At 46.4% G+C, this 15,619-nt stretch overlaps 2 protein-coding genes across 2 annotated transcripts in view; both read left to right on the top strand.

Annotated features, from left to right (window-relative positions):
• Positions 1 to 1,532: 1,532 nt before the first annotated feature.
• On the top strand, positions 1,533 to 9,009 carry LOC309345101 (signal-regulatory protein beta-1-like). Its single transcript, XM_081868157.1, has 3 exons — positions 1,533 to 1,698; positions 5,317 to 5,658; positions 8,082 to 9,009. The coding sequence occupies exons 1-3, from the start codon at positions 1,584 to 1,586 to the stop codon at positions 8,180 to 8,182; spliced, it is 558 nt and encodes a 185-aa protein (XP_081724283.1). The 5' UTR covers positions 1,533 to 1,583; the 3' UTR covers positions 8,183 to 9,009.
• A 5,774-nt stretch (positions 9,010 to 14,783) lies between these two features.
• LOC309344981 (signal-regulatory protein beta-1-like) overlaps positions 14,784 to 15,619 on the top strand; it is a 134,900-nt gene continuing 134,064 nt past the window's right edge. Inside the window, exon 1 of the mRNA XM_081867965.1 lies at positions 14,784 to 14,927. Within this exon, the coding sequence (XP_081724091.1) occupies positions 14,855 to 14,927 (73 nt within the window). The 5' untranslated portion in view covers positions 14,784 to 14,854. The remainder of the gene's footprint in view (positions 14,928 to 15,619) is intronic.

Raw genomic sequence — 15,619 nt, 5'->3', positions numbered from 1 at the left:
CTGCCAGAGCGGTACTTATTTATCTACTTGCACTGGTGTGCTTTCAAACTGCTAGGTTGGCAGGAGCTGGGCCGAGCAATGGGAGCTCACCCTGTCGCAGGGATTCGAACCACCGACCTTCTGATCGGCTGTGGTCTGCCTCTTGGGCTACCGATCAGAAGGTTGCTGGTTCGAATCCCCACAACGGGGTGAGCTCCCATTGCTCGACCCCAGCTCCTGCCAACCTAGCAGTTTGAAAGCACACCAGTGTAAGTAGATAAATAGGTACCACACTGGCGGGAAGGTGTGATGGCCTGGGAATCTGATTCAGAGGCTGAACCTGAGGAATCCCAGCCTGCACAGGAGTCCCCACCTCCAGGGCCGGCTGAGCCGGGGCAGGGGCTTGAACCTGAAGAGCCCTCACCTGTGCCGGATCCTCAGGAGCAGACACCAGCTGAATCCGCTCTAGCTCCGGAGGTGATCGAGGATCCATTGCCTGCAAGTGTTCCTCTCCCAGCCCTGTCAGGGGAAGGTGAGGTTGCCTCTGGGTCCAGTAACCCTCCAGCCTCTCCTGAGCTGCAGAGGCTCAGAGCAGAGAGGCGGAGGGAACTAAGTCCTTGCAGGAGGAGTGCTTGCCTCCAGGCCAGGAGAGGCGAGTCACCTGTGGACCAGGACTGCCCTATGCCTCAGAGGAGATAAAGGCCAGCCCTCCCAGTCCCAGGTTGTGGGAGCAACATCGTTGGTTACCTATTCCTGCCAGCACCCTGTCCTGCTTTCTGCCAGAGTTCCTGACCACGCCCAACTCCCAGCCTCAGACCAGACACGGACCACGCCGCATGGTACTCCCCCGCCCCCCCCCCGGGACCAGCACAAAAGGTAAACGGTGTTTCCATGCACTGCTCTGGTTTCAGTATTCTGTTGCGCCAGAAGTGGCTTAGTCATGCTGGCCACATGACCTGGAAAAACTGTTTGCAGACAAACGCCGGCTCCCTCGGCCTGTAAAGAGAGATGAGCGCAGCAACCCCAGAGTCGGGCACAACTGGACCTAATGGTCAGGGGTCCTTTACCTTTACTTTACCCAGATCTTGTTTCTGGTTGTCAAGGGGCCCCCACGAAGGTGCAAGTTTCAGGCCATCTCGATTCTGTCTTCTGCAGCATTAGCGACCCCTCCCTGTTTGCTGTCACCTGCAAATTTGATAAGCATCCCCCCAATTCCTTCATCCATGTTATTTATAAAGACACTGGACAACAATGGGCTCAGGACAGAACCCTGCAACACCCCACTTGTCGCTTTTCTCCAGGACGATGAGGAACCATTAGTGAGCCCTCTTTGGGTTTGGTCAGTCAGTGTCCTGAAACCCAGTGTCAACCTAAAGCACATTGAGTTGCAACTTCCATTGCCTGTCCAACTTTCAATGCTTTTTGAATATCTATACTGGGTTCTGTCAATAAGCATCACATGAGCATATATCAGCAATATCTGGACAACAAGTTCCCCATGCCTGGAGGATAGGAGTCCAACGGAAAGTCCATTTGCTAAGATTTAGGAGGAACTAACAGCTTTGCCCTTACTTCTACAGAGGCAACATCTGACGGGAAATGAGATGATGCCAGACAGAGCACTGAAGGGGTTCTTTTCTGCCCTCCTGATGACTGCCTCAAGATCGTTCTCTGGGCCCCCTCGTTCATTTCTGCTGCTCCTTCTCCTGCAAATGCTGGGTGAGTGTTTAAAGGTAGACACTGAACTTGCAGGCTTGCTCAGGGTTTTAGCTACAGTAAAGTCCAGTATAACCCATAGCTTTCCAGAATCTGCCACTCTGGTGCCCCCAAGATATATGGGAATTGGCTATGGACGGCACCAGGTTGGTGAGCCTCAGTGTAGCAAGAAAATATAGGGAGCCTGCAGCAGTCATCCAAGGTCCTTCTCTGTGTGCCTCTATTACGGGAGCGCCTATGTTATGAGGGGCCTTTTCAGTGGTGGCTCCCCATTTGTGGAATGCTCTGCTTTGTGACCCGGGCTTTTGGCCTTGAAGTTGTAAGGTTTCAGACTTTTTTTTAGTGGAACAGGATCTGTAAGACCCACCTTGTATTTGTAGATATTTTTGATGGTTGTGTTTCTCGTAATTGATCTGAGCGATTAGAGAGTGTTTCTATGTAGCTTTGGGTCACATTTGTGACTTAATAATCATAATAATAGAGAATAGTGTGAGGCAAAGTAAGGGATGCTCTGTAGAAGGAAGGGCAAAGCTGTTAGTTCCTCCTCCTAAATCTTAGCAAATGAGCTTTCCTTTAGACTCCTATCCTCCAGGGATGGGGAACTTGTGGTCCTCCAGATATTGCTGATATATGTTCATGTGATGCTTATTGACAGAACCCAGTATAGATATTCAAAAAGCACTGAAAGTTGGACAGGGAATGGAAGTTGCCCCTCCTTTCTTGGTCCAAGAGGGCAAGTGGCCAAGCAAGGACATAGCGCACAAGGGCAAGGCTGCCCTAGGGTCCGACAGCAGACACCCCTGCAGGTTCCTAACACTGCTGAGCCTGATGTGAGAGCCAGCAGAAATAGACCTTGCCTCCTTCAAAAGCCATGGTCCTTTATTATATGCTTGATTTAAATTCTCTTAGAGACATTAGAAACTGGCTTGTCCCAGATGAACAACACCATCTCAGGCAGGGTGACTTTCCCGTGACCACCTACTCGGTCTTCTGACATGGGTTCTGTCTTGCCTTGCACCAATGTGTTCCTCATATCCACAGTGCTATTTGTTTCCTCCTTGTTAAAGGGCCCCGCAGGCTACTGTTTTATTGTGTGTGGGAGGGTGTTTCTGCAACATGTTCTCGAAACATACTACATCTATGTGCTGGAGAGAGGGGGCAGCTAAAAGCACTTGTGGTGGACACGCCCAAAGGTGGAAAATTTGGGGAAACCAGTGTTTAATGATGTAAGGGACGCAAGTGGCGCTGTGGGTTAAACCACAGAGCCTAGAACTTGCCAATCAGAAGGTCGGAGGTTCGAATCCCCGTGACGGGGTGAGCTCCCGTTGCTTGGTCTCTGCTCCTGCCAAGCTAGCAGTTCGAAAGCACGTCAAAGTGCAAGTAGATAAATAGGTACCGCTCCGGCGGGAAGGTAAACGGTATTTCCGTGCACTGCTCTGGTTCGCCAGAAGTGGCTTAGTTATGCTGGTCACATAACCCGGAAGCTGTACGCCGGCTCCCTCGGCCAAGAAAGCGAGATGAGCGCCGCAACCCCAGAGTCGGTCACGACTGGACCTAATGGTCAGGGGTTCCTTTACCTTTACCTAAAGTTACTTTGCATATCACAAAGTCTCCAGAGTTTGCATTATTGAATTTGCATTTCCATGAAAATCAGAAATTGGACATTGATTCTCTCTTCTGCCTCTTTTCGAAGAAGAATTGCAACACTTCCTGCATTTTGCAAGTCAGAATTTTTTATCTCCTACTGTGCCTGAAAAGCTCATTTGGTTGGTTTGAATGCCCCCTTTCCAAATGTTCCCCATTACTGCTTTAAATGTAACAAATAATAAAACACAAGGCAGTATTGGGGAGAATTTATATCTTTGTCTTTGTTCTGTTGTTTTTTTATCACTGACTTCCAGCTTTTCAAACAAAATATCCATGCTAGAGGACTGTGATTAGCGTTGAAACCATTCCCTACCCCCCCACCCCCCCGATTCTCCCAAAAAATCAATTATCCTCTATGAACAGGTTTCATGCTGATTTATTATCTGAATATTCAATTATTTGCTGAACATTTCACATCAATATATTTGCAGCATTAAATAATCACCTCCCTCAATATAAGGAACACTATTTGGGAGAAAGAAGGGATGCAGTAGCAAGTAGTATTTGGCAGTACTTGGTAACAGCTGCTAAAATGAGAGAGATTTTAAAAAACAGAAAAAAGGGGAGGTAAAAATTATTATTACCAGCTAATCTGAAATAGGAGTGCCATGTGTATTGGAGATGAAATAATTGCATAAATCATGCACCTCTAGTGAAATGCTTTTGAGAAGAACTGAGGTGAGCAGGGCTGTGTTGTCCTTCATCTTGCCTCTGTTTCCCCATTTTCATTCCCTGAATTAAATGCATCATTGTGGGCTTCCGGTCCTGCCTGCCTTGATGGAGGCAGCCCCCACGACAGTGGGGGATCGTCAGCAAACAAAAAACAAGGACGGCTGAGGATAAATCATCCTTGCAAATTCTCCCCCAGGGAATTTGCTTCACTCACAGTTCTTCTCGGTACCTGGCTCTCGCTCCAGCATGGAATGCGAGAGGCAGGGAGGCACTGAGTGCAAAAGCACTTCGCCTGGCGAAAACCCTCCAACGCCACCATTAAGAAACAGAGGTTCTTCATTTAATTTGCCTTTTAATTGGCTTTAAAGTATCAACGCATGATGGGAAAGGGTTGCAACAACATACTGCGGAATATACCAGCTACATGGATCAAAGGTTTGAACTGAGATAAGATTTTCTTCGGTGTGAGAGTCTTTTGGAGAGAGGGAAGCCCATCATTTACTTATTTTATATATTTATGATTAAGCAACCCTCTCCAGAATATAAGATATAAGATAAAAATATATTTGCAAGTGAGGAAGGGACGTTGGAGCAATATTGATATTGACAGGCAAAAATGGAAACTGCGTGTGATCTGAAATGAAGAAAGAAGGGGGAGGGGGAGGTCAAGACTGTGTTGGAAAGACAGAGTAATTCCTGCCTCACCGCCATTCAAAAACAACAAACACTGTAAATGGACAGAAGGTATATCCATGGACCTAACAGTTTCACATGCAGGGCAGATTAAAGATAATAGTTTGACTTCCGTGTATATTGCAACATCACGAATAGAAATCATTAATTATGTAGCTGTTGACTAAGGGATTATTATTATAACTGAAATGTAACTGACATTAATTAAGATGATGGAACGCAGTGATATAAGATTGGAAATGCACCCAAACCAACGTGCAGGGGGTCACTTTAACTGAAATGTATTAACTGGAAGTTGATTGGCATTTTGATAATTGTATAGTTTGGGAATTAATTGTTATTGTTTTGATTTGTCTGTTATTGGGGGCATATTGGAAAACAAACAAACAAATGTGAGAGGACATCTGCTCATGCAGTGGGATTTCGCTTTCCTCTTCTTCCACTGCAGCCCCTCGTGGACCCTTAAATCCTGCTCTAACCCCCCAGAACAGATTTTGAGGGCACTCAGGGGCGGCAAGGAGAAGAGGAGAATATTAAGTACCGCCGCATGGGTGGAAGTCAGTTTCACTCGCACACAGTGTTGGATACAAGCCATTCATTTTGTTGCAGGTGCCAAAGGCCAAGATTTTGAAGTTCTTCAGGCCCCAGGACCCTTGTGTGTGTCAGTAGGAGAGACCCTCACTCTGACGTGTACAGTAAGTGGAAATGGTCCACCAGGAGGCGTGAAATGGCACAAGGGCTTGGGCAGAAACCAGCCCACCATTTACAGTGAAAGAGCACCATATCCCTCCCGCGTGACCAGGGTTGTTCCCGGATCAGAAACAGACTTCAGCATCCGCATCAGCAACATCCGACCTGAGGATGCCGGGACCTATTACTGTGTCAAGTACAGGGCAGGATCCCAAGAAACAGAATTGAAATCGGGAGTGGGCACTGAGGTTTCCGTGATTGGTAAGTATCCCTCAAATTCTCTTTGCCCCCAAGGAGGGAAAAAATTCCCCCTCAATACAAAAGTTCCATATTGTGAGCATAGGTCTCTAATGAAGGTCAGACTTAAAAAAGAAAGAACAGTGGATGGAGCCACAAAATGTTTCTCTGATTAATATTCTAACCCTTTTAATTATTATTTTTTTTGGGGGGGGGTATTATTTTGTTGCTTCCGGTTTAACTATTTATTTGTCCTTTAATCTTGTATTTTAAACTTGGGATCCAACCTGAGATCTTTTGATGACGGGCGGTATATAAATCTAATAACTTTTAAAATGCAAATAAAGTAATAATGAAAATAATAAAAATGTGAAATATAACAGGCCAGTAAGAGGCACAATTGCAGCTCAAGGCCACATTTCAGCCAGGGAGAAAAATGCAAGCAGTGGGCAAAATGGGACCGATAAAGGTGTGGCCTGGAGGAGTCCCTTTCTCAGGATGCCTGCAACATAAAGGTAAAGGTAAAGGGACCCCTGACCATTAGGTCCAGTTGTGGCCGACTCTGGGGTTGCGGCGCTCATCTTGCCTTACTGGCCGATGGAGCCGGCGTACAGCTTCCGGGTCATGTGGCCAGCATGACTAAGCCTCTTCTGGCGAACCAGAGCAGCGCACGGAAACACCGTTTACCTTCCCGCCGGAGCGGTACCTATTTATCTACTTGCACTTTGACGTGCTTTCGAACTGCTAGGTTGGCAGGAGCAGGGACCGAGCAACAGGAGCTCACTCCGTTGCGGGGATTTGAACTGCCGACCTTCTGATCGGCAAGCCCTAGGCTCTGTGGTTTAACCCACAGCGCAACATACCTGGGTCTTTATTCCATGGGAATAGGTGGGCTTCACTCCACCCCCAGCCTGGTCTGATTTCCTAATTGATCAGTTAATTATTTGGGCATTTGAGGGAAGAGGGAGAGGGGCAAAGAGCATCTCTCTCTTATGAAGAACAGTGGGGGCTGATGAAGGAGTCTTTTTTACTATTGATTTTCACCCTGGATCAAGCTGGTTAGAGCAGGGATAGGCAAACTAAGGCCCGGGGGCCGGATCCAGCCCAATCGCCTTCTAAATCCGGCCTGCAGATGATCCAAGAATCAGCGTGTTTTTACATGAGGAGAATGTGTGCTTTTATTTCGAATGCATCTCTTCACACACAGCCCAACAAGACAACAATAAAAATCCACCAACAGCATACGAATCAATATGGCTAACCTGATCCAAAACACCCACCCACCCCACTCACACACGAAAACAAAGACCACCACAGCCAGCCACAAATGAACAACCACACCCTAGGCCAACCCCAACCTCTCTCAGCACCAAAGGAACACAAGTGAACAGCAAAGAACCTGCACAAGCAACACTGACACCAAACCCTACATATATTAAGTAAAATAGAAACATCACCACCTGACCTGACCCCCACCCATCTTCCCCCCTCCACCTCTTTCCCCCTTTTCTTCCTAATGTCTCAACAAATGAAACTGATTTGTAAAAATGTTACATGGGGGGTGGGGAAATATGAGAGAGAGACATTGCACATACTTTTGTAAATCAAGAAAACCTTTAATTAAAAAAAATGCATCTCTGGGTTATTTGCGGGGCATAGAAATTCGTTCATTCCCCCCCCCCCCAATATAGTTGGGGCCCCCACAAGGTCTGAGGGGCAGTGGCCCCCTGCTGAAAATGTTTGCTGACCCCTGGTTAGAACATGGTGCTGATAATGCCAAGGTTGCAGGTTCAAGGTAGTTTTGGATTGGTCTGAAGCAGCGGGATCAATTCAAAGTTCAGGCTAACCTCGGGCTCACAAAAAGCCAGCCTCCAAAGTGTTGCAGAAAAACACCATATAAGGAGGACACCAGGAAAGGAGGAGGTTCCAGTCACCCAACACTCTCCAATCACAGTGCACAATTTGTTTAGCTTTTTTTAAACGCTTAGATTTTCAGCTATTTTTAAGGAAATTCGCCAAAGAAATCTTCCCTTTTGACATGGGTTGCCCACTTCCCAGTTTTCCCAGACATTTTTCCAGAAATTCCTACCCCACTCAGCGCTATTTTTAAAAGAATGAATCCCAGATGTGACCAGGAAAACTCAGACGTATAGCAGCCCTATGAACGAGCAGCTTGCTCTTACTGCCTTTAACATTTTGTAAGTTCTCTGAATATTACAGTTTGTTGTTGTTTTTTAAAAAAATGCACTGTTAATAGGAATAATGACACGCGGAGTGCTTTGGAACTTTGAAATGAGCAAGGCAGCTATGAATTTCTGTGTAAACTCTTACAAGTTGATCTGTATATTCTCTGAATATTACCTTGCCAGAGTCTTTGGACAGAGGCTCCCCTTGCTGTTGGGCCAAAGCTTTTCTTGGTGGTTAATCTCCTGTCTTTTCCCTTGCAGATCATTCTCTGCTGTCCTTCAATCTTTTTATCGGACTTATTCTGGCCAACAAGCTTATTGTTCTTGTCCCTTTCCTCTTATACCGTTTCCTCAAAAAATAACGTGGCAAGAGAAACCTGAGAAACAGAGGGACAGGAGCTGGTGGAGACCGTCCTAGAACTTGTCTACATCTCAAGGTGAACAAAGACCTATGCAGCTGGGGCCAGGATACCTTGGAATCCACTCTGCACAATGTGGGAATGGTGCCAGCTACCTTTTGAAACTTCCTTCCATCATGTATCATAAAGATACCCTCCCTAGTGCCATTTCTGCGCCCGCTGAAGTCCTCCTTTTCTCAACAAGTCTTTTCCCTGGAGATGTTTATCCTGTTGTGTATCTGAATTAGATTAGAAACTGTTTTCAGGGATATTTTTCATTCCCCACCCCGTGTTCTTTATTGTGATTTTCCACCATTTCAGAAGCTGGTGCCCCTTATACTGGAGCAACAGAAATTATTAACACCTAATCAACTCTTTCAGGGGTTTTTTCCTGGAGACACCACCACGCAAACCTAGTTATTCACTTGCAGTAGAAGCAAGTTGTATTATAGCAAGAAGCAAATAAATATAGCTGTTTGTTACACTATCCCACAAACGGGCGTACGCCTTTCATCTTCCAGTGTGTTTGTGAATACAATGAAGTTCCACCATTCTCTGGCGAATGCCCCCTTGTGTTTTACTCCTCTGGTTAGTTTCAGGTTTTGTGTTTATTTCTCCACGAGGGTTATTTGCTAAGCTCTCTGGGAGCAGGGTGCTACGGGAGCTCCCTTGAGGTCTTTCCAGAACTTGCCCTTAGCCATGCTAAGACATGCTCCCATCAACAAAATTACAGTTAAATGTTTGTTCACCAGCTCTTGGCTTTCATTTGTATGAAAATTCAATAAGGCTACCTCCAGAGTTTGGGTCAGAAATAGTTCCAGTTACAGATAGGTAGCCGTGTTGGTCTGCCATAGTCAAAACAAAACAAATTCCTTCCAGTAGCACCTTAAAGACCAACTAAGTCAGTTCTTGGTATGAGCTTTCGTGTGCATGCACACTTCTTCAGATACTCGTGTGCATGCACACTTCTTCAGATACTCATACCAAGAACTGACTTAGTTGGTCTTTAAGGTGCTACTGGAAGGAATTTGTTTTGTTTTGACTGGGTCAGAAATGTTATCTATTTGACTCATCGCCTGGTTCCAAAATGTCACGATGCAGAAATTCAACAAATCTCATGATCATTAAGGCTTATACCGGGGGGTGGGGAGGGGGCCAGTTTAGAGGGAGCCTAACTGACTGCTTGGGTTGAATAAGTGTTTGAAAGGACTATGTTTGGGTGAAGTGATGGTGAGGTGCTGGGTGGCAGAAAGGGCAGGAGAAAGCTGGCTAGAGGATGAAACAGCCAAGATGATGGAGGGCTCTCACAGACTCTTTTGAACTCTGTCCTGTAATGCATTACTCAATAAAAGTCTGATAATCTGGTTTGAGCCTCTGTATTGATCCCTTAGAAATGAATTTTCTCCCACAGTTGCCACCTTTGGGCGGGTCGACCCCATGTGCCTGTAGCTATCCCTGTTGCCTCTGTCGCGCCAGCACAACTGTATTATTATTACAGTGGTACCTCAGGTTACATACGCTTCAGGTTACATACGCTTCAGGTTACAGACTCTTCAGGTTACAGACTCCGCTAACTCAGAAATATTACCTCGTGTTAAGAACTTTGCTTCAGGATGAGAACAGAAATCACATGGCGGCGGAGCGGCGGCAGCATGAGGCCCCATTAGCTAAAGTGGTCTTCAGGTTAAGAACAGTTTCAGGTTAAGAATAGACCTCCAGAACGAATTAAGTTCTTAACCCAAGGTACCACTGTATTTTCCATTTCCCTTATCAGTGCTTCATACCCCCTATTGTTTATTCATTTATTTTAATTGTTAATTCTTTAAAATGTTTCATGCTAACAGTTCATAATGCATGGTTAGTGCTGACCTGGGACAGGGCCTTTTCAGACTTGGGATCCATGTGCAGAAAGAACTCCTGGTGAGGTAAATCTCTCTTATTCAGGAGAAATGTAATAACGTTCCATTTTACCTGGGCATTTGATGGCAAATAGATATGAGTCATGGCAAAAGTGATATTAATAATGTGAAGGTGTGTGGTGGCTTCATAGAATCATAGAATCCTAGAGTTGGAAGAGACCACAAGGGCCATCGAGTCCAACCCCCTGCCAAGCAGGAAACACCATCAGAGCACTCCTGACATATGGTTGTCAAGCCTCTACTTAAAGACCTCCAAAGAAGGAGACTCCACCACACTCCTTGGCAGCAAATTCCACTATCGAACAGCTCTTACTGTCAGGAAGTTCTTCCTAATGTTTAGGTGGAATCTTCTTTCTTGTAGTTTGGAACCATTGCTCCGTGTCCGCTTCTCTGGAGCAGCAGAAAACAACCTTTCTCCCTCCTCTATGTGACATCCTTTTATATATTTGAACATGGCTATCATATCACCCCTTAACCTCCTCTTCTCCAGGCTAAACATGCCCAGCTCCCTTAGCCGTTCCTCATAAGGCATCCTTTCCAGGCCTTTGACCATTTTGGTTGCCCTCCTCTGGACACGTTCCAGTTTGTCCGTGTCCTTCTTGAACTGTGGTGCCCAGAACTGGACACAGTACTCCAGGTGAGGTCTGACCAGAGCAGAATACAGTGGCACTATTACTTCCCTTGATCTAGATGCTATACTCCTATTGATGCAGCCCAGAATTGCATTGGCTTTTTTAGCTGCCGTGTCACACTGTTGGCTCATGTCAAGTTTGTGGTCAACCAAGACTCCTAGATCCTTTTCACATGTACTGCTCTCAAGCCAGGTGTCACCCATCTTGTATTTGTGCCTCTCATTTTTTTTACCCAAGTGCAATACTTTACATTTCTCCCTGTTAAAATTCATCTTGTTCGTTTTGGCCCAGTTCTCTAATCTGTCAAGGTCGTTTTGAAGTGTGATCCTGTCCTCTGGGGTGTTCGCCACCCCTCCCAGTTTGGAGTCATCTGCAAATTTGATCAGGATGCCCTTGAGTCCATCATCCAAGTCGTTGATAAAGATGTTGAATAAGACCAGGCCCAAGACAGAACCCTGTGGCACCCCACTAGTCACTCTTCTCCAGGATGAAGAGGAACCCTTTGGGTTTGGTCAGTCAGCCAGTTACAAATCCACTGAGTGGTAGCATAGTCAAGTCTGCATTTTACCAGCTTCTTTACAAGAATATCATGGGGCACCTTGTCAAATGCTTTGCTGAAATCAAGGTAGGCTACATCCACTGCGTTCCCTTCATCTACCAGGCTTGTAATTCTTCCAGGATTCACCGCTCGCGCATGCGCAGATGGACAAAATGATGTCATGCGCATACACGGAAGCGGTGAAATGCGACCAGCACACACGCAGATGCGGGTTGCGTTCACTTCAGGATGCGAATGGGGCTCCGGAATGGATCCCATTTGTATCCAGAGGTACCACTGTATACAGAATACCACATCAGGAGTAAAAGAGACAGAAAGAGAAAGTGAAGCCCAGGCTCCTTCTGGCCTCTTATTATAGTCAGCATGACCTTGACAGAAGAGAGAACAGAATCAGTTTATGCCAGCTGTACTCAGCTTCTTTGAAGGAATAACCCAAACATCAGAAACCTTCTGCTTTCACACAGAGAAGCTTCCAGAAGCTTCCAGAACCCTCTTGAATTAATTAGAATAGGAAAGCTCTCTACACATCAGATCAATACTTTCTGCACTAAGAAATGCAAACTGACAGTTTATCTGGAAGGTAGGACTCGAACCAGTGGCTTCAATTTACAAAAGGAGATTCTGACTAAACACCAGGAAGACCTTACTGACAGCAAGAGCTGTTTGACAGTGGAACAGTCTCCCTCGGGAAGTTGTGGACTCTCATTCTTTGGAGGTTTTTAAACAGAGTTTGGATGGCCATCTGTCATGGATGCTTTAGCTGAGATTCCAGCATTGCTGGCAGTTGGACTAGATTGGGGTAGGCAACCTAAGGTCCAGGGGCCGGATGCGGCCCAATCTGGCCCGCGGACAGTCCAGGAATCAGCATGTTTTTGTTGGGATACTTCCGGGGAGACGAGGGCATCAGGCAGGCCCCCAGCTGGCTCCAGCCACCGGCCAGCAGCTGGACGATCACCGGTCTCCCTTGGAACAGGTACGTTTAGAGACCCTCAGATACGTTTAGAAACCCATGCACGCTCTATCAGCAGAGTGGATACCGTATTTTTTGCTCCATAAGACACACTTTTTTCTTCCTACAAAGTAAGGGGAAATGTCTGTGTGTCTTATGGAGTGAATGCGTGGTGCCCGGAGCTGAATTGCCCAGGGGCAAAAAGCAGATCATGGGGGGTTTTTTTGAAAGAGGGAAGCGGGTGTTGAAACAAAGCCACTGATCATTTGTCGATCGGGAAGAGAGATAAGGGACGCTAGAGATAAAGGAGGCTTCCTGGGAGGGGGGTGGTAAAGACAGCAAACTTGCAAAGGGCGGAAACAGGAAGACTAGAGCAATAAGGAGATAAATTAGAAGAAAAGGGGGAGCAAAAAACTGATCCAGCTAAGGAAAAGACACTAAGGCAAATAAGAGGGAAGGGAGTGTTGAAAGGAAGCAGCTGATCAGTAAGCGATCAGGAGGGAGATAAGGGACGCTAGCGGAGGCTGCCGGGGGGGGAGGTAAAAGCCCATGGATCCTCAGGATTTTTACATTGAGTCATCCCAAATTCACCATCAGATCACATAGCATGTCCATGGCTACAGCCTGCACCAAAAAAATCACGCACCCACTGTTGTGTGGGGCCGCAATGGTGCAAAAACGTGGTTACAAAGCACAGATCCACATGGGTCCTCAGGATTTTTGCATTGAGTCACCCCAAATTCACCATCAGATCACATGTCTGTGGCCACAGCATGAGCCACAAAAATTATGCATCCATTGTTTAGTTCAGAATATTTTTTTTTGCTTGTTCTCCTCCTCTAAAAACTAGGTCCATCTTATGGTCAGCTGCATCTTATGGAGCAAAAAATACAGTAAATCTTCTCACAGCAGAAGTGGCGGACAGAGAAATATGTAAGCATATTTGCAGCATTTCTTTAGCATAGTTCAGGAACAAAGGAAAAAACCTGTCTGCTTCCCTTCGTGTCCAGCAAAACAGCAGCTAAAAGCAAAAGCAATATAGAAACGGAAGTTCCCAGCACGTGCTGGAAGTAAACAAGCATTGAACACAACAGTCATGCCTGTACCCTTTTAAGGTGGAACGGAACTATATCCTAACAGTTTTTACATGAGTAGAATGTGTCCTTTCATTTAAAATGCATCTCTGGGTTATTTGTGGGGCCTGTCTGGTGTTTTACATGAGTAGAATGGGTGCTTTTATTTAAAATGCCTCTCTGGGTTATTTGTGGGGCATAGGAATTCATTCATTTCCCCTCCCTCCCACCCCAAAATAGTCTGGCCCATAGCTGTCAACCGTTCCTCATTTGGCAGGAAACTCCCTTATCCCAGCGCCGTTTCCCACTGCTGTCCGGGATTGATGATGTCCCTTAAATTTCCCGGTTTTCATGCTCGCCCGGCTCGGGAGGGAAGCAGCAGCTTGGGGTCCTCCACCGCGAGAGAGAGGGTGCGCATGAGCTGCCGTGTCTCGGTCTCTCCCTTCCCCCCCCTCAGGGGTGCGTTGTGAGGAGACGGGTGGCGGTGGTCAGGCAGGCAGCCCCTTTCCTGCAAGACTTCCGCCACGCTGCCAGGGGAAGCCGGAGGTGGCAGCAGCGGCTGAGGAGGCAGCCTGAGGGAGGAGGAAGAGGGGGGGATGGGGAGGGACACAGAAGGGCGGTACTTCAGTGGCCACGGCCTCGCCGCAACTACCTCATGCCAGGCTCGTGGACAGCATGGGCGAGAGTCTCCCTCCCTCTCTCTCTGGCGGGGAAGGGCTGATGGAACTCCTTGCACCAGGATAGCGGCAGCCCCGATGTGCTGCTTAGCATCCCCTCCAACCAGTGCAGCATCTTAATGTAGTAATTTACCCCTCTTCATCCCTTTCATAACTCTATTTTTATAAATCATCCACAGTTCAAATTTTTACTACAAGTTTTCTGTCAATCCTACCAATGTATGTAACTCTTTACAATAGCTTTTCAACTAAATTATAAACTTTCCCCATTCTTTATTAAAGAGGTCCTCTTCCTGGTTTCTAGTTCTGCCTGTAAGCTTTGCCATCTGGACATCGTTCATCAGTTTTGTCTGCCACTCTTCTTTGGTGGGAGTTGTAGACCCTTAGGATCATCTAGTCCAACCCCCTGCCAAACACAGTCACTCGCAGCCAAAGCAGCCTGGCTCCATCAGTGCCGGATTTCTGTATAAGCTAAGCAAAATCCCTTATTTTGCCTGCTGGTCCCTTATTTTCAAATCTGTAAGTTGACAGCTATGGTCTGGCCCACCACATGGTCTGAGGAACAGTGGATCAGGCCCCTGCAGAAAAGGTTTGCTGACCCCTGGACTAGATGAACCGCGGGGTCCCTTTCAACTCTGCAGTTCTGTGATTCTGTGACCTGCAACCTCCATCTCTTGTGCAATTTTGGGGGCTTTTAAATAATCTAAACAGGATTGCTGGGAACTAGATGAAGCAACCGTTTCCTCTTCCTTTCTGCGGAGGCAACATCTGATGTAAAAAGGTTGAGCTCAGACACAGCACAGAAGGGTTTCCTTTCTGTCACCCGGATGGCTGCTTTGCGCTCCTTCTCTGCAGCTCCTCACTCATTTCTGCTGCTGCTCCTTCTCCTGCAAATGTTCGGTGAGTGTTGAAAGGTAGACATTGAACTTGCAGGCTAGCACAGATTTCTAGGTATGGTGAAGTCCAGTATGAGCTACAACTTTCCAGAAATTGCCACTCTGGTGCCCCCAATATATTTGGGAATTGGAGGGCACCAGGTTGGTGAGCCTCGGTGTAGCAAGAAAAGATAGGGAACTTGTGGCTGTCAGCTGAGGTCCTTCTCTGTGTGCCTCTATTATGGGAGTGCCTGCGATATAAGGGGCCTTTTCAGTGGTGGCTCCACATTCGTGGAATGCTCTCCCTTTTTACCTGACCTTTTGGGCCTTGAAGTAGAAGGTTTCAAGTACTTGTGGCCTTTTTTAGTGTTGCCAGATCTGTTAGACCCAACTTGCATTTGTAGAGATGTATTTTCTAGATTTTTAATGCTTGTGTTTCTTGCAATTGGCTTTAGTGTTTAGATAGTGCTTGTAAGTAGCTTTGGGTAACTTTTGTGAAGTAGTAATAATAATAATAATAATAATAATAATAATAATAATAATAGAATAATGCTATAGGCACTAGTGGTGGACATGACCAAAGGTGGCAAATTTGGAGGGACCAGTCCTTTCAGTATTCATAAGCATATCTCATAGTCTCCAGAGTCTGCATTATATTGAACTTGTATATTTCGATGAAAAGTCAGGCCTTGACAATAAGTTCTCTCATAGGACATT

This window comes from Podarcis erhardii, assembly GCF_964252035.2.
Source record: "Podarcis erhardii genome assembly, chromosome: 6".
Taxonomy (NCBI): Eukaryota; Metazoa; Chordata; class Lepidosauria; order Squamata; family Lacertidae; genus Podarcis; species Podarcis erhardii.
The sequence above is the reverse complement of the archived record's forward strand: the minus strand, read 5'-3'. Positions and strand labels throughout refer to the sequence as shown.

Coding starts and splice junctions, on each gene's coding strand:
- LOC309345101 (XM_081868157.1), top strand. CDS start 1,584: ATGATGCCAGACAGAGCACTGAAGGGGTTCTTTTCTGCCCTCCTGATG. Junction 1,699..5,316: donor CCTTCTCCTGCAAATGCTGG/GTGAGTGTTTAA, acceptor ATTTTGTTGCAG/GTGCCAAAGGCCAAGATTTT. Junction 5,659..8,081: donor CACTGAGGTTTCCGTGATTG/GTAAGTATCCCT, acceptor TTTCCCTTGCAG/ATCATTCTCTGCTGTCCTTC.